This window comes from Balearica regulorum, chromosome 2 (assembly GCF_011004875.1).
Source record: "Balearica regulorum gibbericeps isolate bBalReg1 chromosome 2, bBalReg1.pri, whole genome shotgun sequence".
NCBI classification, from domain to species: domain Eukaryota; kingdom Metazoa; phylum Chordata; class Aves; order Gruiformes; family Gruidae; genus Balearica; species Balearica regulorum.
This window is the reverse complement of record NC_046185.1, coordinates 144,528,746-144,552,933: the sequence shown is the minus strand read 5'-3', so window position 1 is coordinate 144,552,933 and position 24,188 is coordinate 144,528,746. Positions and strand designations below refer to the sequence as shown.

The window sequence follows — 24,188 nt, the reverse complement described above, 5'->3', positions numbered from 1 at the left end:
GCATACACTTTGTATAAAAATGATATACCATATTAAACAGCAACATGATCAATGAAATTTAAGAAGTGCTAAGCATGGCCAAACTCAGAGTAATATTAGTAAGCAGAGACTTTCCTTCCCAATAAACTGCCGGAAGAACCAATAAAAAAATCTTTAACTAATCAGCAAGCTTCAGAGGTCTTCTTTCTCCCCTTCCCTGCATGGACTGTGAAATCACAACACGATCTCTTAACTACTACCCAGACAGAATGAGAAATGAAGGCTGTAGGTGAGAGCCAGAAGGACTGGGGAGTGGCTCCATAAAAAGTTTATGTTCACAGGGACCCTTGAACCATGAGGCTTAGGACAGTGTTCCAGCATTACCAAAGACAATTGAAGGAATGCAGTGATCTCTGCTCATATTCTAGTTTCCTCACTCTTTGCACTCTAGAATTCCTCTTTTCTGACTCAACTCTGAGTCACTACCTCTGCCCAGTTTACATTCTGCTTGCACAAAAGGATACATGACCCTGTGTGAGGGTCACGACACTACATTTAATTCCTTGATTTCTTTTTATAGTCAACAACAAATAATGAATGATTAACAGCTTATCCTGACTGAATAAAGTGTTTAGAGCAGCCCTGTTTTCCATTGCACCATTCACTGAGAGCAAGTGATTTTGTCAGTATGGAACAAAGTTTAAGGAAGCAACTCTCGTTTGAGCACTTAATCAAACTGAGATACCTGCTACTGTAAGACAACCCTTGTATTCAGTGTCTGCACCTGGTACACTAGGAATGCTGTTCCAGTAGAAATTAGAAATCCTAAGGCCCACATCCTAAGGATCCACAGGTTCCTCCTGTGGGTAAGGTATGCTCATTAAATACTACAGGGATTCCTTGATGGGAGCATCCCCTGGGGTTCCTTGTACAGTCAATACTACAGAGCAGAACTGAATTTAGAAAATGGATCTGTTTTAAACTACCTCTGGTAAGTATCTTGGGACTTGGTGGCATGCAAACAAAACGTTTTATCTAACCACTAGAGGAAATGATCTGGTAGTGATCCCATGTCATAGACCATTTGCAGAAGACATTATAGCATTTTCCATGGTGTCTGGGGACAGATAATTGCTAGGTTATCCCACATCCTAAAGAAGATAGATGATTTCTCCAGTGATTGCTCATGGCTGACAATCAATTCATGAAGAGGTCCATTAAGTTGGCAGTTATAAGCAGGTGTGACCAGAACAAGGCCAAGTTCTATAACCAAAACTAATTCCTTGGTATTGTGCCTATGAGGGAGGAGAACATATCTGCCTAGGTTATTTATGGAACATCTTGGCAACACATTTGCAAAGGTGCCTATTACTGTAAGTGAGAGGACCAGAAAGAATTTCTCCCATACTAATTGGATAGTCCAAATCTAATGTGCATATGAAACTGTATATTTACAAGAAAAAAAATTATTTGAAATGAGGTACTTCATCTTGTCCTAAATACATCTGTGCCAAATACTCTTTCTGAATACTGGTGTGGTGGGTCATTTCACAGGACAGAATTATCACCTACTTTCCTAATTGATTTCCAGCTATTTCCATATTGCAAGTACACTGAACTATTTAAGAGTGGTAGGTCTCTCAGGGAAGTATATGTACTTCTGTAAGGCCTAAAAATGAAGATAAATCTATAGCATCATGAGAGCATGTATGGTCTTTTCATATACTGGGGGTTAGATTTGGTGATTACACTTAATTCATTAGAGTTCACGTGTTCCAGTGAACTCTGACAATTTCCTCTGGTTCACAAGAGGGTGAAGACAGGCAGAACAATGCTTGCTCCAAGATTTCATAGTAAGATGTTCCCCATAAACATTTTAACCCCAAGAATGGTTAGAAGTTATTATCCTGTTTCTTTTTATGTACCACCACTATGGTAGTGATCAAAACATCCTTTATACTAGCACAATATTATTAGTAGTGGCTTATTCTGATAATGGTAAACTGAGTAAACTGATCTCCTCCCAACTGATCACATGGATACAGATAAGGACTAGATTGTCATGCCATATCAGATGAGTCATACATTAGTGTCAAACCATGATAGGAAATAGAGGAAAGCAAAAATGACATTGATCACCTATATCCCCTTTCTTCTTCACTTATATGAATACATATGGAAAAAGAAAGGGGTGAACAGAAAAAAGCAGTATGTATATGTATCTTCTATACCAGCAAAATACAAGTAGAAATAATGGCAAATGTTATCAAAACCCTCTGCTGTGCATCAACTTTGATCTAGATTATGACAAAAAGTCAGACTTCGTCTCTCTCTTGATCTGGGTATATAATACCAGTCTTGTGGTGCTTAAGGGTAGGTCCTCAGTTTCTGATTGCTAGGTTTCCCTTCTAGTTTTTGCAGTGAACCATTTACTAGATGACAGATCCTGAAAGCAATTCTGTACAGATGGATTTCTGCACACTCAGAGAGTCCTTTTACTTCAATAGCAGTCACCCAGGACACAACTGTCAACTATACGTAATGAATATGTTGACATTTCTCTACCCAGAATAAAACAGGGATATATGGGAAACTCAGTCCTCAACTATCCTGACAATTCACGTTAACAGGAGAGCAAAATAGGCTTCTATGATCCAGTTACGCAGTTACAACCAAAACAGTGGTAAAAACAGAACTCAGTGCTCGCTACTCCTGTTTGGTTCCATTGCTCCTAAAACTTGGGAGATTATAACAAAAGCAACTGACCTGACTGCAGAGCAAGCAAGAGTGATTGCTTAAACTTTGAGGCCACTGAATTCACAAACTTGTAAAATGGGGCTTGAAGGCCTTGAGGATTAGCTTTCCTTAACCAGTAAAGATCGTGCAGCCCTTAAAACACAGCCTTGGAGTGGAGTATGATTATCAGCTACATTGCAGGAAGAATCTCCTGTAAGAAATTTAGCAGGTAGATATCTCAGAACAGTTATCTGAGCACTGAAAGGAGACTTGGCTAGCAAGTTATTCCACCTGGAAGAATGCTATGAGAATGTAAAATCATATGAATCTTGGAAAAATTGTTGGGATTGGCATCCAGGGAAGTATCTGTTTAAAAGAACCACAGTGCCTTTAAAGCAGCAGTGGCACAAGGGTTAATCAGCAAGAGTAACTCTGGGACCTATGAATCAAGCAGAACTACAATGGGAGGAGCTGCAAATTCACCTTCAACAAATGGGCAAGGTAACGCAGGTGAGAAAGAATGCAAGGATATCTCAGTCCTGTGGATCTGACAGAAGGTCTGCATATATTGTAACTTTCAGAAATATGATCATAAAGGACCCGCAGCCTCCATTTAAAAATAAAGATGAAAAGGAACAGAAAAGGGAAAACAGCCCCCGGTGTGGGTTTAGCTCACTGTGTAAAAAGAGGTGGTAACAGTAACTGCAAAATATCCTTGGAGAACATGACAAAAACTTCTTTTAGGAACTGCAGGAAAGCAACATGGTAAAATTTGAGAAAAACAGGCAAAGATATGAGAAAATGGGATAGAATCCATAAGTGCCCTACTGGTTTATTTTGTCAAGCTAACAAAAAAGGCTGATGAGAAGGAAAAAAAGACTACAGAACATAACAGGTCCCTCTCAGTGAAGCCCTCAGGCATCATCTCTCCCTCTCAACAACGCAGACTAGGGACACTCTGCTGTCTACCTGCCACTGGTCTAGTGATAAAAATACAATATAACCAATGCAAATGGCCAGTAACAATATTAGTGCTGGATGGTCAGGGAAAGAATATTACCTACCACTAGTGCTATGATGTTAATTGATACCATAGCACCAATAAACACTCTTCAATGAATATTTGTTCCAGCTGGAACTCAAGAAAGTGGAAAAATGATAAAACTTGTATTATATGCATTAAAGGATGTTCAAGCACCTGTATTAAGGTCTCTGCCTCCAGTTAAATAGCTGCAAAGTTCAGGAATTCCTTCTGCGCGTAGGAATGGGAGGATCCCTCTTATAAACAGCAGGGAATTATTGGCACAGGCTTGCTGAAACAAAATGGGTTAGCTGCAGATTTTGCTACGGATGTTTGTGGAATTGGGGTTAACCAGTAGGAGGTGAGGGTGGAGTGATTCCTGCAAGTCATTGATGCTTTGTTATTAAGAATCCGGAGGAAGTAAAACCAGTGGATATTTGGGTAACAGAATTTCCTCAAGTTTTGTGTGTCTGTAAGTAAAAATGTGGAAAAATAGAAGTTGTGTATTAATTGAAAGTCCAGATCCTCCTTCCCAAAAACCAACATCAACACCCGCAAGAAGCAGAGGAATGACTTCAATCCACCATCAACAAGTTTACTGGAAAGCAAGGTCCTACAGAGACCTATAATTTTAACATCCCATTTTGTCCTGGGTTAAAAGCAAAGAAAAAAGCCTAAAAATGGATTTTTCACACTTAAATAAGGTAGCCATCTCACAGGTTGTCTGTGGTGGAAAGATGCTTGAAATTCTTGTGGCACTAAGCAGAATATCTCTCTGATTTTTTTGTTATAAGCCAATGCTTTCTTTGCAATTCTACTATTAGAGCAAAGCTGGTAAAAACAAGCATTTACCTATGAGGGAAAGCAATATTGTTTTATCCATGTACCTCAAGACTTTCAGATCAGATGTATCAAATGTGGATGAAATTACCAAAGTGTGTTATGTCATATCATCCATGGATGATGTGTTGATACATGGAAAAACTGAATTGAAAGTCCAGGAATATATCCAAGGAGCAATCAGCATTACTCAAAACACAGACTTCACAGCTAATCATGACAAAACTCAGTTGGTACAATCTGAAGTGAAATATCCAGAAATAGTTTTAGGTCAGGAAGGGAGGATGATGCTGGGATCACCAAAGGGTAGAACTGACCATGAGAATCCATGCGCCCACAGTATTAATTGTATTAGATTCACTTTTGGAATTGCTTACATTTTTGTGAGACTATCCTTACATTTGGAGAAATCAGTAAACCACTAATCAAATTATTGAAGAAATCTCACAAACAAGAGCAGAAAGAGGCAAAACTGCACTAGTTCAAACCCTGGCCATCAGATGCCCAGATTCTTGTAAGGTGTTTCATGTTTTCATCTGGCCACTACCAATCTAGACCTTGGGACTATGCTATTTCAATAAAAGAGAAATAAGATGCAAGTTACAGCCTTTGCTTTGAGAGTCTTAAGATCAGTGGGAAAGATCTCTGTTCCATATTAAAAAACAGGTTTAGCATTGGCATAGGCAATGAGCTTCAGGAATACATCACTAGATGCTGTTTTGTGACAGCAGATATCACACGTACTCTACTAAAGTATGTAATCCATGCAAAAGTACAAACTGGATATGTATCAAACCCTAGGTTAGCTGCATGGACATTGGCTTTTATAAACTAAGAGCTTTCTGTAGATGACGACAAGATTTTATCACCAGCCCTATATGGCTTTTAACCACTGAAACAGAACATAAGTGCCCTTTACCTGTTTACATGTCTCCCACCAGATAAAAGCTCCGTTGCTGACTTCGTGCCACAGGATATTCAGTGCGGTTCACGGATGGGTCCAGTTTTTAATCAAAGAATGGCAAATCCTCTATTAGATCTACTGCAACTCCTGTGAAAAATAAAAAGAGCTGCCTGACTTTGCTCTGCACAAGCAGCAGAGCTACAACCTCTGCTAACTATGGCAAAAGAGGAACCTAAAGGAAATGAACTGGCTTTGTACATAGTTTCAGACCGGATATATCACGCTTTAACTATTTGGCTGCCAACATGCAATAAATATGACCTGCAAACACAGAATGGAAATCTGGTGGCCTATCAATCGTGGAAAGGAAATCCTGAACATAGTTTAAAAAAAAAAGCAGAGAGGAAAAAAATATGCAGGTCATGTAAAAGCACACAAAAGGAAAAATACAGAAGCAGCAGTATTGGAATAGTCAAGCAAATGCCTTTGCCAAGGTTGTGGTGGTCCCAGAAGACTTAACATTTGAAGAAATACCCACTTTGAAAACAAGGTATCAAAGACCTAGCCACTTTACAACACGGAAACGAGGAAACTGAGGCGCAGTTACTATAGAAGCTGGTAAACAGGTGAAGGATAGAGAGCATAATGTGGCCAGATAACAAACACTTGTAGATGTAGAGTGCTATATCCCTTTCATGTAGATTTGTTTCAGTAGGTGCATGAACAAGATCGTGTAGGGGTTGCTTGAATGTCAAAGGGAGTATTAGAAGATAGCTAGTTGGCCAAATGTGAAGACAGATGAGTACATAATTACTTAACTTGTGTTTTGGTGAATACTCCCACTACGAGAAAAACAACATTAAAACATTAGAGAATTCATGAACCACAGGCTAGGATACAAGTAGACTACACCAGACCACCTGTAGTCCCGCCTTAATCACACCTACCACGCAAAGTGGGATTAAGTATTGTTTGCTAATACCAGATTCACTGGCAAAATGAGTTGAGGTAGTTCAGTAAGGAAAGCTACAGCCTGGTGTACCACAGTGGAGGCATTTAATGTTGTATTTTCCAGATGGGATTTAAACCAACAAGTTAACTTAGAGCAAGGAACATGTTTTCCAGGGCAAATCACCAAAGAATTACGTGGAGACCTGAGAAGAAAAGAAAGGTTCCACATTTCTGAGAAATCCCAATTCGAGGTAAATTGACTGACCCAATGGGACTATAAAAATAGCACTAGGCAAAACGGTGAAAAATTACAGAAAAGTTTGGGATATCGCATCATCTTGTCATTTTAATGACCTGTGAGTTACAACAGCTTCTCATAAGTTCAAGTGATTTAGAACTATGCCTGGGACAAAAAAAGTCTGCCTAATGTTTTAACTGAAGCATGGACACAGACCCTATCTACACAGGGGAAAGAGATTAATGTTGTTATAGGAACTCAACTGAGAAGGAATGCTCAATGCATGGATAAACAAACAAGAACAAACCACTACTCTGCAGAATGGCAAAGAGGATGGAAAGCAATGTTCTGTATTTTCCATGCAAGTTTACAGACTAAACTGTAAATGGGATACACTAGCTCCAATTATAAATAAAGCAGGACCTTACAAATACCAAGTAAAACTCCAGAATGGAAAAATACTTAAGTAGTTCCAGTTTCAATTTTAATTCTGGGAAAGTAAATAAGTTAAACAAAATTAAGAATGTTATGTTATAAATGTTGCTATTAAAATTTAACAGTAAGGCATATGGGAAGTCTCACCAGAAGCATCACCAGCAGAAAGGCTATTAAAAGAAGCAGCATAAATTATTTTTTAGGCTTTGTCTCAGTGAAGTTAGGATGTTTTTATTTTTATTAATAATTGTATGTTAATAATTCCATTAGGTTCAAAATTTGTTTGTGTTACGAGGGAGTAGTAAGCTCCCTGCTTTTTGTTGATAATAGACCTTACCTCTAGTGGCAGTGGAAAGCTCTTTCGTACCAAAGATCATGAAAACATTGGATACATATCTCCGCTACTTTAAAATTAAGGGATACAAGTGTGAAAGCTAAACAATAGCATCTATGTTCCAGGATGCCAAAAGTATTTATGATTTTAACAAATGTCTCTGATTTTAAGGGAATGTATTATGGGGACTTAAAGCAGCACACAAATTTAACTTGGATATTTTATTTCTATTTACTTGGCTAAAAATCAAAATAACCTACAACAATTGCGATGGAACCGAAATACAAGTGGAAAACACCAGTGACGATTAAACCAAGTGTAAAATCATAGAATGGTTTGGGTTGGAAGGGACCTCAAAGATCATCTAGTTCCAACTCCCCTGCCACGAACAGGGACACCCTCCACTAGACCACGTTGCCCAAAGCCTCATCCAATCTGGCCTTGAACACTTCCAGGGAGGGGGCATCCACAACTTCTCTGGGCAGCCTGTTCCAGTGCCTCACCACCCTCACAGTAAAGAATTTCTTTCTAACATCTCATCTAAATCGACCCTCCTTCAGTTTAAACCCATTACCCCTTGTCCTGTCACTACACTCCCTGATAAACAGTCCCTCACCAGCTTTCCTGTAGGCCCCCTTCAGGTACTGGTAAGCCACAATTAGATCTCCCTGGAGCCTTCTTTTCTCCAGGCTGAAAAATCCCAACTCTCTCAGCCTGTCCTCACAGAAGAGGTGCTCCAGCCCTCTGATCATTTTCGTGGCCCTCCTCTGGACTTGCTCCAACAGCTCAATATCTCTCCTGTACTGGGGACCCCAGACCTGGATATAGTACTCCAGGTGGGATCTCACGAGATCTGAGTAGAGGGGCAGAATCACCTCGACCTGCTGGTCACACTTCTTTTGATGCAGCCCAGGACATGGTTGGCTTTCTGGACTGCACGTGCACATTGCTGGGTCATGTTGAGCTTCTCGTCTACCAACACCCCCAAGTCCTTCTCCTCGGGGCTGCTTTCAATCCATTCCTCGCCCAGCCTGTAGCTGTGCTTGGGATTGCCCCGGCCCACGTGCAGGACCTTCCACTTAGCCTTGTTGAACTTCATGCGGTTCACACAGGCCCACCTCTCCAGCCTGTCAGGGTCCCTCTGGATGGCATCCCTTCCCTCCAGTGTGTCAACCACACCCCATACAGCTTGGTGTTGCCAGCAAACTTGCTGAGGATGCACTCAATCCCATCATAATAATCACCAACACACAAGTTATGGGACAGTCAGTGTGTACGCTGGCCTAAATTTCAACCATTGAAATGGGATAGAACTGTGATTTTAGGAGAAATGGAAGGCGATAATATACAGGGGGCACAGAGATGATTGTAAAACAGCACATGCACAACCTGCATTGCTATTGCCTGAAAAGATCAGTCACTGCACAGAAGCAAAGTAGCATTACTGATGGTGCATTAACGGATTTGGAAAGGCGCTGTAAGAAATGGGGTTATAGCCACTAGGTCCTGTCCTGTTGGAATGGAGTCTGAAGAAGCTCTCACAATGGAAACAGAATATTGCTCCTACAACAGCGGTAACTACCTGTACGCGGAGCCAACTAGCAGCCAATGATTCTAGCATCTATGACACCAGATATGGATACATGTTACTGTTTCTCTGCATCTATTTCAGTAGGAATTGCCAGAAAACTGTGCTCTGTGTAAAGAAATAAGCGTGTAACATTTCTCATCTATCTAATTTAGGGTAAAAATTGGCAATGTTCACCCATATCACCAGAATTATAATACCCACCAACCTGGTGCTAATTTGGAATCTTTATAAAAAAAAATGTTAAGGAATCACAGCAAATAGAGCAAGTAGCTAAAAAAAAATTAATGAATAGGCACCAAGCAGTGAAAGGACGTATTACTTTACAGAATCATCAGCCACTAAGATCAGGAATGGATGCAGAAACCATGATTCCACCATGACATTTTTAGAGGACAGTCAAGTACTAGTACAAGAATCATTTTATTTTAACCATTAATCATTACCTATGTAGTAACTAGTCTTTCTGTTACAGCTTGCAGTATGTCTTGTAGTGTGAGACAGAAGACCCTGGAGCTATCTGGAGCAATATAAACGCAGAACATTCACATGGATTTTGCAAGAAAACCATGAGACAAGACTAGAGGAGGGTGACACTCCACCTTCTTGCTCTGAGGCTATACCTAGCCTTGAGCCAGCAGAGCTTGACATTGTGGGTTCAGAATCAAGGCATAGGGAACTGAGTTTCCATCCCATCATTGACAAGAAGCATACCAAGTCAGAAGATTTCTACAAGTAGAAGTATACTAAGCATAATGTAATCAATATTTACTTGCTTGAAACCCAGACATAAGCACACTAAAACAGCAAACCCAGCAAGAACATACAAGTATTTTGTAACACAGCTAATTATACAAATAATATGGAACCACAAAGGGATAGAGACTTGGGATATAGTTTCACAAAAGGGATACAGAAAACCATCTGCAAATAATATAATCTAGAAAATAAGAACTAAGGATGCAGAATAAGCAAGAAAGAAGCCTGGCAAAAATCAGAACAAGTTTTAGTCCTAAAAAAAAAAAGTTAAACGATGTTGGTAGCAGGTGAGATCCACTGCTTGTTTTGATTGGGAAGCGGTGAGAAACATTAAAACATCAAAGATGAGCAAGGAAGAACGGGAAGCAAAGTAATCCACTTCAGTTCTATCCTTACTGAAGAGCTCTCAGTTCTGACCACCTCAACATCAGCAATTCAGGCCCTCAAGAACCACAGCAATCAACACAGCATACACACATTCAGTTGCTAAAAGTGATATACTGTTCCTGGATGTATAGGAAGATGAGATATCAAGGTTTGAATTGCACACCTGTGAAGAAAAAGGATCTCAACATTTTTGTCATCTATTACCTGATCAAATGAGGCCACCAAGTGGCAATGTAAATATTTAAAGTCACAAAGGAAAAGTGTAATACCTTTTAATAACATAACAACTTTAGAATATGCAAAAAGAATAATCAAAAGAAATGAACGCAGATTAAACTTTATTTTACGTGCCCTGACACAAAGCAGTAATCTCATTTATGGTTCACTAGCATAGCTTTCAAAAGCTGTCTTCCACTGTTTAAGTTATGATGCCTTCAAATATTGCTTTCCTACTCATTTCAAGCAAGCAACCTTAAACTGACTTGCAACAAGTTTTGAAACTCAAATTGAAATTTACATGCTTCCTGTCCTAAATCACAAACATGCTTCATATTTCAGAGACTACTTTTTCTTGCCAGTTCTACTATGATGATGTCCTTTTGTAGAATTCAGGTCTTGTTCTTATTCATAGAATGGTTTGGGTTGGAAGCAACCTCAAAGACCGTCTAGTTCCAACTCCCCTGCCATGGGCAGGGACACCCTCCACTAGACCAGGTTGCCCAAAGCCTCATCCAACCTGGCCTTGAACACTTCCAGGGTGGAACACATGCCACAACTTCTCCGGGCAGTGTCTCACCAACCTCATAGTAAAGAGTTTTTTCCTAATATCTAATCTAAATCTACCCTCTTTTAGTTTAAAACTATTACCCCTTGTCCTATCACTCCATGTCCTTGTAAACAGTCCCTCTCCAGCTTTCCTGTAGGCCCCCTTCAGGTACTGGTAAGCCACAATTAGATCTCCCTGTAGCTGCCTTTTCTCCAGGCTGAACAACCCCAACTCTCTCAGCCTGTCCTCACAGGAGAGGTGCTCCAGCCCTCTGATCATCTTTGTGGCCCTCCTCTGGACTCTCTCCAACAAGCACATTCTCCTGTTCATGACTGTCACCCAAGTATGCTCTAAAAAAGGCGTACGATACTCTGCTTTCCTAAATTCCTTTCACTCCTTCCACAGAATGAAGTATCATCAGAATGCCAAAAAAAGAAGGTGGGTGGAATTCCATCTTCTAAAAAATCCTCAAACCTTTCTTTTAAAGGATGCTGTACAAATTTCTTGTAAGATGTAAGGATAAGCAATAATGCCAAAGTGCAACATCTACAAGCAATCTGACAAATTTACCGATTCTGAGAATTCTCGCAGGAAACAGTGATTTGCAAAAGTGCACCTAGAACTCTAAATGGTACCTAGCAGTTTCAGTATAAAGATACTGTCAAATCAAATATACACAGATATGCAGAGGATGCCACCAAAAAAAAAAAAAAAAAGTGCAACAAAACAAAAAAGCCAAAACCCCTTCAAAACACAAACTTTCAAAACAGCAAGCATCTATGCCTCCTACATTACACAAAGCTAAGCAACTGACCGAAATCCATGAGGTGGAGACTTTAGTACACTCAAAACTATCCAAAAGTGCAATAGCAAAACATATCACATCTCATACCAAATGTGCTATAACCAGTTTGCGTTTTGCTCCTAACTGAGGAAGTCTTATGTGATATCTTAATATCAAGTTCATTTTCTCCTACTGCAAATCACAATACAGTGTTAACTTGTTGTGGGTTAACCCCTGCCAGCAGCTAAGCCCCACAGAGCCACTCACTTCTGCCAGTTGGATGGGAGAGAAGAATCAGAAGGGCAAAAGTGAGAAAAATTGTGGATTGAGTTAAAGACGGTTTAATAAGCGAAGCAAAGCAATACATGCAAGCAAAGCAAAATAAGGAATACATTCACTACTTCACATCCACAGGCAGATGTTTAGTCATTTCCAGGAAAGCAGAACTTCATAATTCGTAACAATTACTTGAAGAGACAAATGCTGTAACCTCATATGTTCCCACTTCTTCCTTCTCTCCCTGAGCTTTTACCACTGAGCATGATGTCATATGGTTTGGAAATTCCCTTTGGTCCATTTCGGTCAGCTGTCCTGGCTGTGTCCCCTCCCACCTTCTTGTGCACCCCCAGCTTACTAGACGTCAGGGCAGTGTGACACACAGAAAAAGCCTTGACATTGTATAAACACTGTTCAGCAACAGTTAAAATATTGGTGTGTTACCAGCATTGGTTTTGTAAGAAATCCAAAACACAGAACCATACTGGCTGCTATGAAGAAAATTAACCCCATCCCTGCCAGATTCAGTATACAACTTGTATAGTAAGCTCATTCAGGCAGAACTAAACCTTGTAAATATTTAAATTGTTTAGAAGTGAAGTTTTAAAGTTACAAACTAAGACACAAACTCACTGAGAATGGAATAAAAAGTCTGACTTGTAGATTTTATTTTCTAATGTGTTTATGCCTTCAGAAAATAATTCAAGTGAATGAGTTCTGTCAAATTTCAAAGGGGAGCACATCACAGCTTTTTCAACTAAGAATATCCTTAATGGAGTTTTTGCCACTTCAGTTATGCAAACAATCTGTTTAAAAAGCATAGTCTGATTGACTGAAAGCCAGTAAATCTGGAGACACTTCTGAATTCTTTTTTGGGATGTATTGATTTTCATAAAGGCACTGCTACCTGTAAATCCAAACAGGTTTTAGCCATTTAATATTCCTCATTGCTATTACACCAGTCATAGCTGCTGTATTTATTCATACAATGACACTTCAAATTCCTATTTCAGTAATACGGTTTCTGAATATTATAAGTAACCCATTACAGCTTCATATGGTTGAAATCAAACAGGAGAGTTCCCAGTAGGTTTGGTTTTGGTTGTCTGGGGATTTTTAAATATTTTTTGTAGAATCACTCATTACTCGTGCCCATGCTTTACAGAGACTGACTTCTAAGTGAAGCCATATACTGACACACACAGCTATTTGTATCTTATCAATATTTTAAAGCTAACAACATTGTTGGAGGAAACCCCTTGAAGTCTGTGCATCAACTCACACAGACATGGTGTTGTCATTAATACGGTGCATCCACATTAAGCATTCTGTATTCAGAAACCATAGAGCTGAAAGTACTTTATCTTATGAAATTAGTTATAGGAATAATTCTATGATACAACTGTCACATGTGAATCAAAACAGTTTAGGCTGGAAGTGACCAGCAGAAGTCATTTTTCTACCTGCTCAAAGCAGGGCCAACTTTGAAGTTAGGATCAGGGCATTCTGATTCTTCATCCATTTAGGTTTTTAGTATCTCTGGGACAAGCATTCTACAGCGGCTCTAAGCAATCCATTCCAGTGTCTGAACATCTTTGCTGTCAAGAATTTTTCCTAGTATCTATCCCATGTTGCAGCTTATGACAATTGCCCCTTGCCCATTTGCTATGCAATCCTCAGAAAAGCCTGACTGTTCCCTCTATTCTCCCATTAGGTAGTTGAAGACAGTAAGATTTTCCCTCAGCCTATTTTCTTACAGAGAGGCATTAAAAATTCAAGAGTTATCACAGTAAGTTTCCTGATAAATTTATTGAGCTTTCTTAAGTCTAAGGCAAATGATAATATTAAATTTATTATTTTTCTTTTATTCTTTTGAAGTCTTCTGGAACCTTTTTACAGTTCCTGCTTTGATAAGACAGTAGTAGCACATAAATCAGATTTGAAAGAAAGCAATGATCTTTGAGAAAATTCATTTACTTGAGGACTAAAACCTATCAATATTGAACCTAAAGCTTGGTCTAGCAGATAAGCCTGATTTAATCTTAAATCTCTTTCAAGTATAAAAATAAAAAGTTGCAGTTTCTGGAAACAAGGCAGAGATGAAGAACAGCGAAGATACTTTTGCTTTTGATAGATATAGAAAAGGTCTCCTGTTTGTCTTTGGTTTTTTTGTAAAGTATTGGTAATTATCATAAGTTCAAGAACAACAGACCTTGCAGCTGAAATCGCTCACCTGCAGAGATAAAATCTACTTCAGCCTCAGCTTGAACTTAATCAAAAGATTACTCAAGCTGCACAAATCTCTTAATAGGAGCTACAGACACAATGGGCCTCAGAGGTTCTGAGAAGCAGAAAGAAACCTGAAGGCAGGCTCTTCATTTCTGAGAGTCAACAAGTAACACATTCAACATTTTAACTTTTATTGTCTGAAAGAATGAGTAAAGAGCAATAGCTTGTTTCAATCTTGTTCTAGTAGAGCCATTTAATAAAAAAAAAAATTGTTAGTCTTGCTTTCAAAGTAGAACATATATGCTCCTTCAGGTTTACCTGTGGCCCCACTTATTTTATGCTGTTTCTGGAAAAGAGAGGAGAAGAGGCAGGAAACAGAATGATGAACTACCTCACAGTGAATTTGAATTACGAAGTGTTTGGGAAAATCCACCCAAGCAAAGACGAAGCTTTGCCTTAAAGAAGGCTGAACAGTTTACTTATCTTTTGATGTGAAGTTGAAGGAAAATAAAGATTAGTTCAAACTTATTCAGCTACATTCTAAGTGAGAGTAACATATGATTACCTCAGAATTTCTGGTAAATGATAACAACACTTGGAACAACTTATTAAGTATATTCTGATTAAAAAAAAAACATTTATATGTCATACTACATATGAAAACATGGTCATCTACATGGAATCCTCTTTTTAAAGTTCCTACATACGCACAATTCTTCTTCAGGTAACATAATTAGCAATCCTGAACCCCACAGACACGTACCGACTGAGGGGACACGAAGGCAAATGAGGGGAAGGGGACGCTTGGCAAAACGGGAGCGCATGAACGTCCTCTACAGGCACCCTCCTCCGCAGCTGGCGGAGCGCTCCCTCACCTTCCTCAGCCGGGACGACAGCCCAGCGACCCGTTGGCCCCGCCACATTCCCATCGCCTCAGGCACCGACGCCCCGACCGCCTCCCAGCCATTTCCGTTAGCAGCGCGCGCCCCTTTGAAGCGCCGGCCGTTAGCGGCGCCGCGCCGCGCCCCTCCCGCGCGCTGATTGGCTGGCGGTGCCGGCGCTCTGCGGCGCTGTGATTCCGAGGTGCTGTGGCTGCCCGGTTGCGGGGAGCGCGGGGGGGGGGGCGAGCCGCCCCCGCCGCGGGGACCCCGGCGCCTCCTCGCTCGACCCGCCACCTGCCTCGGGGAGCTCCTCCCGCGCGGACCTAGGCGGCGGGAGGAGGAGCGGGGAAAACACTGGGGGCCGCCTCCTCATCCGCGTGCGGCGGCGCCGGGCGCAGCATCCGCGAGACCGGGAGGCCGGGAACAAAGGCTCCGCGCCAGCCCCGGTGGCTCCACCTGCCCCCAGCGGAGATGGCGTCCATCGGCTTAGGGGGGCTCAACGTCTCCGCCCGCAGGAAGAGCGTCCCGTCTCGCAACGCCGCGGTGGAAAGGCGGAACTTGATCACGGTCTGCAGGTGAGCCCCCGGGCCCTGCCCTGCCTGAGGGGACCGTTCTTCTCGCCCTCCCGACGCTGTGGCCGCTGGCTGCTCTGCCTCGGGGAACCGTTCCGCATCCCCCGCCCCGCGCAGGTGACTCGCGGCCCCTGCTCGTGGCGGCCGCTCGGGGGCGGGAGCGCGTGCGGCAGCCCCGCCGCAGGCGGCGGCCGCCCCGTCAGGAGGGAAACCGGGGGGGGGGGGGGGGGGTGTGTGCCGGCCTCCGGGGGCACGTAGCGGCAAGAGAGGGCAGCCTCCTCCATCCTGACTCAGCTCCTTCGGGAGCTTTTGCGTGTGGGGTGATAAAGCGGCGGCCGCGGGGCAGGGGCACACCTGGCAGGTGCATCGGGGCGTTAAGTGGTCTTTCGGGGGGGCAGAGGTTTGTTTTCGGCACCTGGATTGTGTTCCTGGGCGCAAGGCGTGTGCCGGAGCAAGGCAGGGCAGACTAAACTCTCAGCAATGTTGAACTGAGGATTTCATCTTCGTGCAAATAGAATTGATGTAGCATTGGTTTCTCTTAAATTGACGCGGTACGGCCGCTTTTCAGATTTAGACTTAATATATGTTGGACGTGAAGTGAAACCTAAACCTGTACTTCCAAGCTGCTGTAGAAGTAGCTAACCGTGTGTTCTTCCTAATGCACGGGTGCCGCAAGAGCAGTCCCAAGAAGGCTGCGTTCAGGGGATATTTTTATCTCCAAAATCTAGATCAGGAGATCTGCAGTATAGGGTAGATCTAGCATATTCAAATTTTTTATTTTTTTTTTTTAGCATCTTAATGCTGAGCTTATACAAGCTTAATAATACTTCCTGTGTTTTTCTGTGTGTTTCCACTGCTGTCATTGTTGAATTCATGCAGCATTTCCAAGCATGCAGTACTGACCCATTACATCATGGCAAACTTTTAAATACATGAATATGCTGGTAGCAATGACTCTGTTAATTTGTTTCAATTGCTAATTTTTTAAGTTATCAAACTGATCTGAATGTTATCTGGAGAAGGTCTTCAACAGATTTGTATGAGCTATGATATAATTTTGATAATGTACCAGGAGAATTATTAGATAATTTTGTATCCTCACCACTTAATGCTGCAGCAGTGTTTTTAGAAACAGTTTAGGACCACATATTCTTCCTTTTTTTTGCTTTTATTGTATATTGTTAATGGGTTTTACAAAGTGTAACTGTTTCATTTGGCTACTGAAGGGAATTTGCTTCAATATTCCTTTAAGTCCTAGTATCTGGGTTTCAGAGTAGCATCGATACCATCCTGTCTTTTCCCAGGCTTTTATGCTTAGCTTTACTCTTACCTGTGAAAAAGATACACATCAAAACCATAGAAAAAGATTATTTTTATCAAACTTGCTGGAGCAGATCAAATAGAAGAAACAGAAGTTTTGAGTTTCATTATTGTTACAGAGATACAGATATTGCCAATCTGTAGGCTTGGGAAAGCACCAATTTTATCAAGTAATGACATAATTGTACAGGATATAAACAGTTAATTTTAAACATGTATATTGTATTCTACAGAGCTTGCTCTTTTTTTCTGCCTCATTTGAGAGGAACTCTTCTGTACTGTGTGCTGTTACATTTATTTTTCCGTTTGTTTATTTCATGTTTTTGTCCTGCAGTTGAAATGATGTTGTGACATATTTAAAGATGCTTAGAAATCTGAGGGACTTCAGTCAAACACATATGAAACAAAGAGCTACCACAGAAACTACTTGAAATTGGTGTATTTTAGTTATTCTCAGTAAAACAATTTAATTTTGCTATATCTTTGCAAAACCTGAAGTTCCTAGTTTGTGAATACACCTTAACATTTGGAAAGGATGATGAGGAAAAAGGATTTGCGTTATTATGATGTGCATACATTTATTTATATTTGTATTCTTCTGCCAGTGTAAATGTTTAAAATATTCCTGTGTTTTACTGTAGTTATTACACATTTTCTGTTATAGAAAAGTGTTATTTGTTTGGAATAGCCAAATTAATATTAAACCCAGTAAGATAATAGGCCTGTCCAATCAAAATCCTATGAGAATGTGAAATATTTCTGGTAAAAATAGCAATGAATGGATTGAATTGAATTTGGATGATATGGCTTGCTACCCAGTGAAGGAGGGAGATCACAAGGAAGATATTCTTCTGAATTACCATCTGTTAACAGTCTCTGATAATTTAATGAACTATTTTGTCAAAGCTTCAATTTAGCAGATTTTTACTTGATAGTTAAACCAGGCTTTGGGTTTTTAGTCTTTTCTTATGGTGATGATACCTACTTCCTCATGTGGATGCAGATAATTTCTTATACTTACAGATTTGGAAGGAACAGTTTGTTTCCACTAGAATATTGAGTGGCACTGTAGCCATGAGAAGTAACATAGATACTTAAGTTCCATAAACCAACTGCATGTGAAAATACATGGTTATGTTTGCATAACTGCACAGCTGTGATTTAAATTGCAATAATTTTTAGGATTTTTTTGGTTTGAATAAGTAATATATGTTCTAAGCTCTGTCTCTCTCCCCACCTTTTTTCCCTAAAGTTTGATGCCTTCCATTGTCCCATAAATGGTGCTGGGGTTTTGAGGTTGTTCTAGGTTGTTCACCTTGTTTTAATCTAGTCTTCCCCAAGATTCATAGATCAAAGATTCGTATAGACACAAGACCACCAAAAAAGTAGAGTCAGGCCTTGGAAGAGAGGAATACATAATACTAACACAGAATTGAACAGCTGTCAGGAAATTTTTAAAATAGTGATTTTGCTAATATGCATAAGAGCTGTTGCAGTGACATTCACCCTTAGCTGAACTGTCTGGTTTCATGTCCAAGCCATATTCTCCAGCATAAGGGATATTAGTTTATAATCTTGGGGATTATTCTATATTAATAGTTTATGTTGTTTAAAATGGCATTTTAATGACATTTCCCAAATTGCAAGCTAAATAAATTTGACAGAATCCTTCCATGAATTTGAAAACTGAGAGGAGCAGAATCTGACAATGAAAAGTGATAAATTCATATAGCAGTCACATTTTCTGCCTGTTTGCTTTTTGATTAGAGGCTTGTTGCTGTTTTGGAAATAACCCTATAGTCCTGGAATATACCCACAAAATCTTTGGCTTCGGTATGGAGTTTTTCAAGAAATTTGGGAGACCTTTGTCCTGGTTTTGACTGGGACAGAGTTAATTTTTTTCCTGGTGTGTTTTGGATTTAAGATGAGAATAATGTTGATAACACACTGATATTTTGGTTGTTGCTAGGCAATGTTTATACCAAGTCGGGGACTTTTCAGCTTCTCACAGCGCCCTGCCAGCAAGGAGGCTGGGGGTGCACAAGAAGATGGAAGGGGGCACAGCCAGGACAGCTGGCCAAAGGGATATTCCATACCATATGACATCATGCTCAGAACATAACTTAGGGAAAGATGGCCAGGGGCTGGATCACGTCTCAGGAACTATCTGGGCATCAGTGCTCTGTGGGTGGTGAACAACTGTGCTGTGCATCACTTGTTTTGTATGTTCTTTTGTCATTATTATTATATCTCTTACTTTTCTGTCCTCTTAAACTGTCTTTATCTCAACCCATGAGTTTTACCTTTTTTTTTTTTTCTATTTTTTCTTTTTTTTTTTTTTTTGTCCTGATTCTCTCCCACTTCCCATTGGGGGGGGAGGGGAAGGAGGGGAGGGAAGTGAACGAACGGCTGTGTGCTTGTTTTTAGCTGCCTGCTGGGTTAAACCACGATGGTCTTTTTGGTGCCCAACATGGGGCATGACAGGTTGAGGTAACAGACAGAACAAATTTGTTATAAGCATTCATTATATTAGGTAAATGGTCACTGGTCACAATGTTGATTCATTCTCTCTCAAAGCTGTTGTGCTTGTTCTCAGAGTTGTGTTATGTTATAGCTTACTTGCTGTATGTGTTCCCTGTTGTGCTGTTTATCATCTCTGTGAACTGGATCAAGGTTATCATTGTAGTGTACTTTGTAATACTGACTTATGATATGATAAACTTGTTGGTCACGAGACTAATCTCAGCATATAAGCTGGGGGAAGAAGGAGGAAGGGGGGATGTTTGGAGTGATGGTGTTTGTCTTCCCAAGTAACCAAGTACGCCTGATGGAGCCCTGCTTTCCTGGAGATGGCTGAACACCTGCCTGCCCATGGGCAATGGTGAATGAATTCCTTGTTCTGCTTTGCTTGCGTGCATGGCTTTTGCTTTACCTAATAACCTGTCTTTATCTCAACCTACGAGTTTTCTCGCTTTCACTTTTCCAATTTTCTCCCTCATCCCATCAAGGGGACATGAGCGAGTGGCTGCGTGGTGCTTTACTGCCAGCTGGGGCAAAACCATGACAACCTTCTTGTGCACCTTGCAAAACAGTGGAAGAACCTACCCCAAAAAGATTGCTATAAATCTTTCTTATTCAAGAATGTTTCCCTCTTACATAATTCAGAAGGTCTTTTTAAGGTTGGAGAATGCTACTGTTACTACATCTTTTTTCGGTTCAAGCAACACTAGATTCGTGACAGAGAAGAGTATGTAAGAATCTGAAAACATCAAGAGTTCACAAAGGCCTTTCAGCAACACTAATACTGGAATCTCTCTAATAGCAGTTACTGTATGGAAAAAAAAAAACCCCACAAAACAACCAACCAAACCCAAAACCAAAACATCCCTATTGTTGCAGTGACACAATGGGAAATGACTGGATAAAAGACATCTTTTTTAAAGAGTCTTGAAGCAACAGGTATTGGAGCTGTATCACCCCTCTGCTCCTACAGTCCCCCAAAAAGTTCAACTTAGAAAATTTTGTTTGTTTTCAAGCCACTTAACTTGCTCATGCCCTTTTGCTACAATTTCTCTGTTAACCTCTGAAGTGTAGGTAGACTGTTGCTCTAGTGTGCAATGGTGCTGTAGCAGTCCAGTGGAGAGAAGATGAAGTTGGGAGCAACAAAGGGAAACAAGAAAGCTGCTCCAACTCTACCTACTTGGACATTTTTTCTTCATAACTCTTGTGTACTTTATACTTGACCTTTTCTTTCTTGACTTTCAGTCCCCAACTGGTTCCATGTAACTGTGCAAGAGCATGGGCTTTCTTTTCTAAGGGGCCATATACACTGGAAACAAAATATGAGGCATCTTTCATGACTGAGTAAAATTGCTTACTCAATGCTTACAGTGTAACCTTTTTTCAAAGGCATCACTTCTACACACCTTAAATCCTTTTTCCAATCTGCATGTTAAGCATGGTGAAGTATGAATATCTAACATGTAAAATGTGCTTCTGACTTTTAACATACACTTAGAGATATGCTTGTCTCTCTATAGTGCTGGGGAAAAAAAAAAAGAAAAAGAAAAAAAAAAGAAACACAGAAGTATTTGCCTAAGAATTTTTTTAAATGTCCCAAAAAATATTTCTGATCAATCAGATTTTGCCTGGTAGCACCATTATCTTCCTGGTCTATGGAAATAAAGTGTACATACTCTCACTCCCTGTCAGTTGTCCTAAAAGCCAATTTCAGCCAAACTTGACATAACTGTAAAGGTTATTTAGATTTTTGGAGAAAGTATAGAGAGATGGAAATTAATATTTCTCCATAGAGCATGGTGGCAATAATATGTGCACTTAAAAAGATGACCATTAATGATGATGAACTTAGACTGACTTTTCTAATCAGACTCTAGGTATTTAAAAATTGTTGTATCTTTAAAAACTAGATATCTATTTCTTTTTTCTTCAATTGAATGGCAGAATACTTTTAAAAAAAATTACTTATCTGTGATTTTTTAGAAGTGTATGTGAATTGCTCTTCAGTGTTTTTTTCTTGAATATATCTCCATTTCTGAATACGTATACCATACAATATTAACCAGTGAACTTTTAAGTAGGACACTGAACAGAGGAAAAATAGGCATGGCTACATATTATACACTACTTTGTTTTGCAGTTTATGGATGATAGCGTCATGATCGTGTCTCTGAGTTTTAAGATGATATTCCTATATGTAGTCCAGTACATTACACTGCTAACTCACTGTCTCTCTTGTGTATGTGCCTGCTAGTGAGTGATATGCTGCACCTTCTCTTTGTCAGAACTGCCTGGTGTGGGAGGAGTCTTCTTATTACAGTTAATAACGACTTAGTCATGGCATTGCTATATGCATTTGTTTTTCAAAATTACTAAGTCTTTTTTACAGATAACTTCACAGCTCTGCTATAGCTTTGAGGAAACAATCATTACTGCCATTAGAATAGTCAATAGCCATGATACTGACTAGGAAGGAATTTACTGGTGGGCATGCATGTCTCTCACTTACTCAAAATTGGATAAAAATGTGGAGGAGTTCAAAACTGACTCATAACTTGGCACTCCAGAAGCAGCTTCCTCTCCCACCCTTCTCACTCCTAATTCCTGTCCTGCCAAAACTGCTACAACAATAGAAGCCTGCAGGAATATAGGTAGGATGGGGAGTCTTTATTCAGAAGTTTACTTAGTAAAACATAATTGAGTTGAAACTCTTGAAATATATATGTCAATTCAGTTTCAACATAATTAGTTTAATTTAGTAAATGAGCATCAGGATGCTGTGCTGACTCCACTAAGGATGCAGTTAAGTAACTTTTAAGTACAGAGCATTTGAAAATAGCACTGCTAGTTTAAGGAGTCTCATTCCTGCCCATTCCTGCATAGTACGCTGCTTCTGCAGCTGTGCCATAGAACTGTTGTGTTGAGATGCTGTGAAGCATATTTATTATGAATGTATCCATATTTAAGGCACTCCACCCCTCCTCTCAAGTCTAGATCAGTTCTAGAACTAGTGAGCCTCATAAAATAGAAGCGGCACAACTGAGGGAGCAATGTGCTCAGGTATAGGGTCTGGGATGAGCAGGCAGAGTGACAACTTCCTAAACTGGTACTGTTGAAGTTTGGGTGTTGTGAAAACTCTCGCCTCAGGTTATAGCATGGCTCCATTAATACAAATAAGGACTGTTGCAAAAAAATGCAGTAAATGCCTCAAAATGAGTGTTACTTTCAAAGTTGAGGACATGTGAAACTTGCCTTGAAACTGAAAACTGAAGAACAAGGAGCAGAAAGGAAAATGAAATTGAATTATGATTAAATAATCTCTTGATGAAGGCAAGAGAAAAATCAATTGTCTTGTTTCTTGAGGTTTAAACTATCTTGTTCTGAATGAGAATGAAATTGTGTAAGTGCAAGTGTAACTAAACACGGCTAACTGACTAGTTACATCTTGTCTGCTTTTTACAGTGGCTTGATTCAGCCTTTCTGATTTCAAATGTTACATCATTTAAATTGATGCTATTCTAGCATAATAATGAAGTGATATGGTGCTGAATAGGGATTATTCCCATTCACAGGGAAATCAGCCTGTCCAAGTTAATGCACAGAGTTAGTGGTACATAAAAATTCATTGCTTTATAATATGTTTGGATTATTCTTGCATTAGGATGAAATTAGAGTGTTCTCATAATAGGATAAAATTTGTACTTCTGATTCTTGGGCATGGATTTCAGGAATAAAGGCATTGACAAAATATCAAGCAAAAGTCATGACGTTTAGAATTGCGAAGAGTGATGGATGCTTTTGAGTGCTTGTTTTTCTATAGTTTAGAGAAGAGGAAAATAATTAGAAAATAATTAACTTCTACATAGAAGGTGGTGGTGGGGGGTGTTTTCTTTTTTGGTTTTTACGGCTTTATGCCTAAGACCAACAATAAGGATTTTATTTCCAGGCTATTTCTCAATGTGGTATGTGTTTGTGTTGCTCTGACTGAACTTGAAATCATCAAGGTGGTTTTCTGCTTTGCTCATTTAGTTTATACAAACTATCATATAAACCAATATATAGAAGACCGATAGCTATCCATAGAATTTATGATTGTCCTGTACTTTTGCTCTAGGTTTTCAGTCAAGACTCTGATTGACCGCTCCTGTTTTGAGACTATAGATGATACTTCCCCTGAATTTAATAATTTTGCAGCCATTCTGGAACAGATTCTAAGTCATCGACTGAAAGGTATGTTCATTGACTTTCTTACTGGTAATGTTTTTGTCATGAGAACTTGTTTATATGAAACCGGTGTACATCTGTAGAAACTCCTTGATGCTGAATGAAAGTGTTGGCTTTCTTTGTCCCTTTGCTGTTGCCTTCCTGATGGTTTGCAATTACTGTGGAAAAGTCAAGGAAATGTTTTTTTTGAAACATGTTTCCAATGTTCTTGTTGGAAGCCTTCTTGGCTGGTAATTAAGCAAGTGGATGTTGCCATGGTGCTGAGCTCTGTCTGCTTTTCTGCTTTATGATAAGGCTATGTCCTAAGAGTCTGAGTCTGAAAGACAACTGTAGTGTTTCCTGCTTTAACAGAAGCTATACAGAGCATATCTGTAGTGCTACTCCCTTTTCTTTCTCCCTTCCCTGCTTTTGTTGCATTCTTTTCCAGATACTGTGTTTAGGTCC

The 24,188-nt window shown here is 40.0% G+C and overlaps 2 protein-coding genes across 2 annotated transcripts in view; one reads left to right on the top strand and one right to left on the bottom strand.

Moving 5' to 3' along the window:
• LOC104638885 (ATP-dependent translocase ABCB1-like) overlaps positions 1-5,705 on the bottom strand; it is a 59,121-nt gene extending 53,416 nt beyond the window's left edge. Inside the window, exon 1 of the mRNA XM_075746255.1 lies at positions 5,496-5,705. The gene's annotated coding sequence lies outside the window, so the exon portion shown is untranslated. The remainder of the gene's footprint in view (positions 1-5,495) is intronic.
• A 9,610-nt stretch (positions 5,706-15,315) lies between these two features.
• The window catches only part of RUNDC3B (RUN domain containing 3B), a 65,453-nt gene continuing 56,580 nt past the window's right edge, over positions 15,316-24,188 (top strand). The window contains exons 1-2 of the mRNA XM_075746248.1: positions 15,316-15,683; positions 23,635-23,750. Coding sequence (XP_075602363.1) covers positions 15,580-15,683; positions 23,635-23,750 — 220 coding nt within the window. The 5' untranslated portion in view covers positions 15,316-15,579. The remainder of the gene's footprint in view (positions 15,684-23,634; positions 23,751-24,188) is intronic.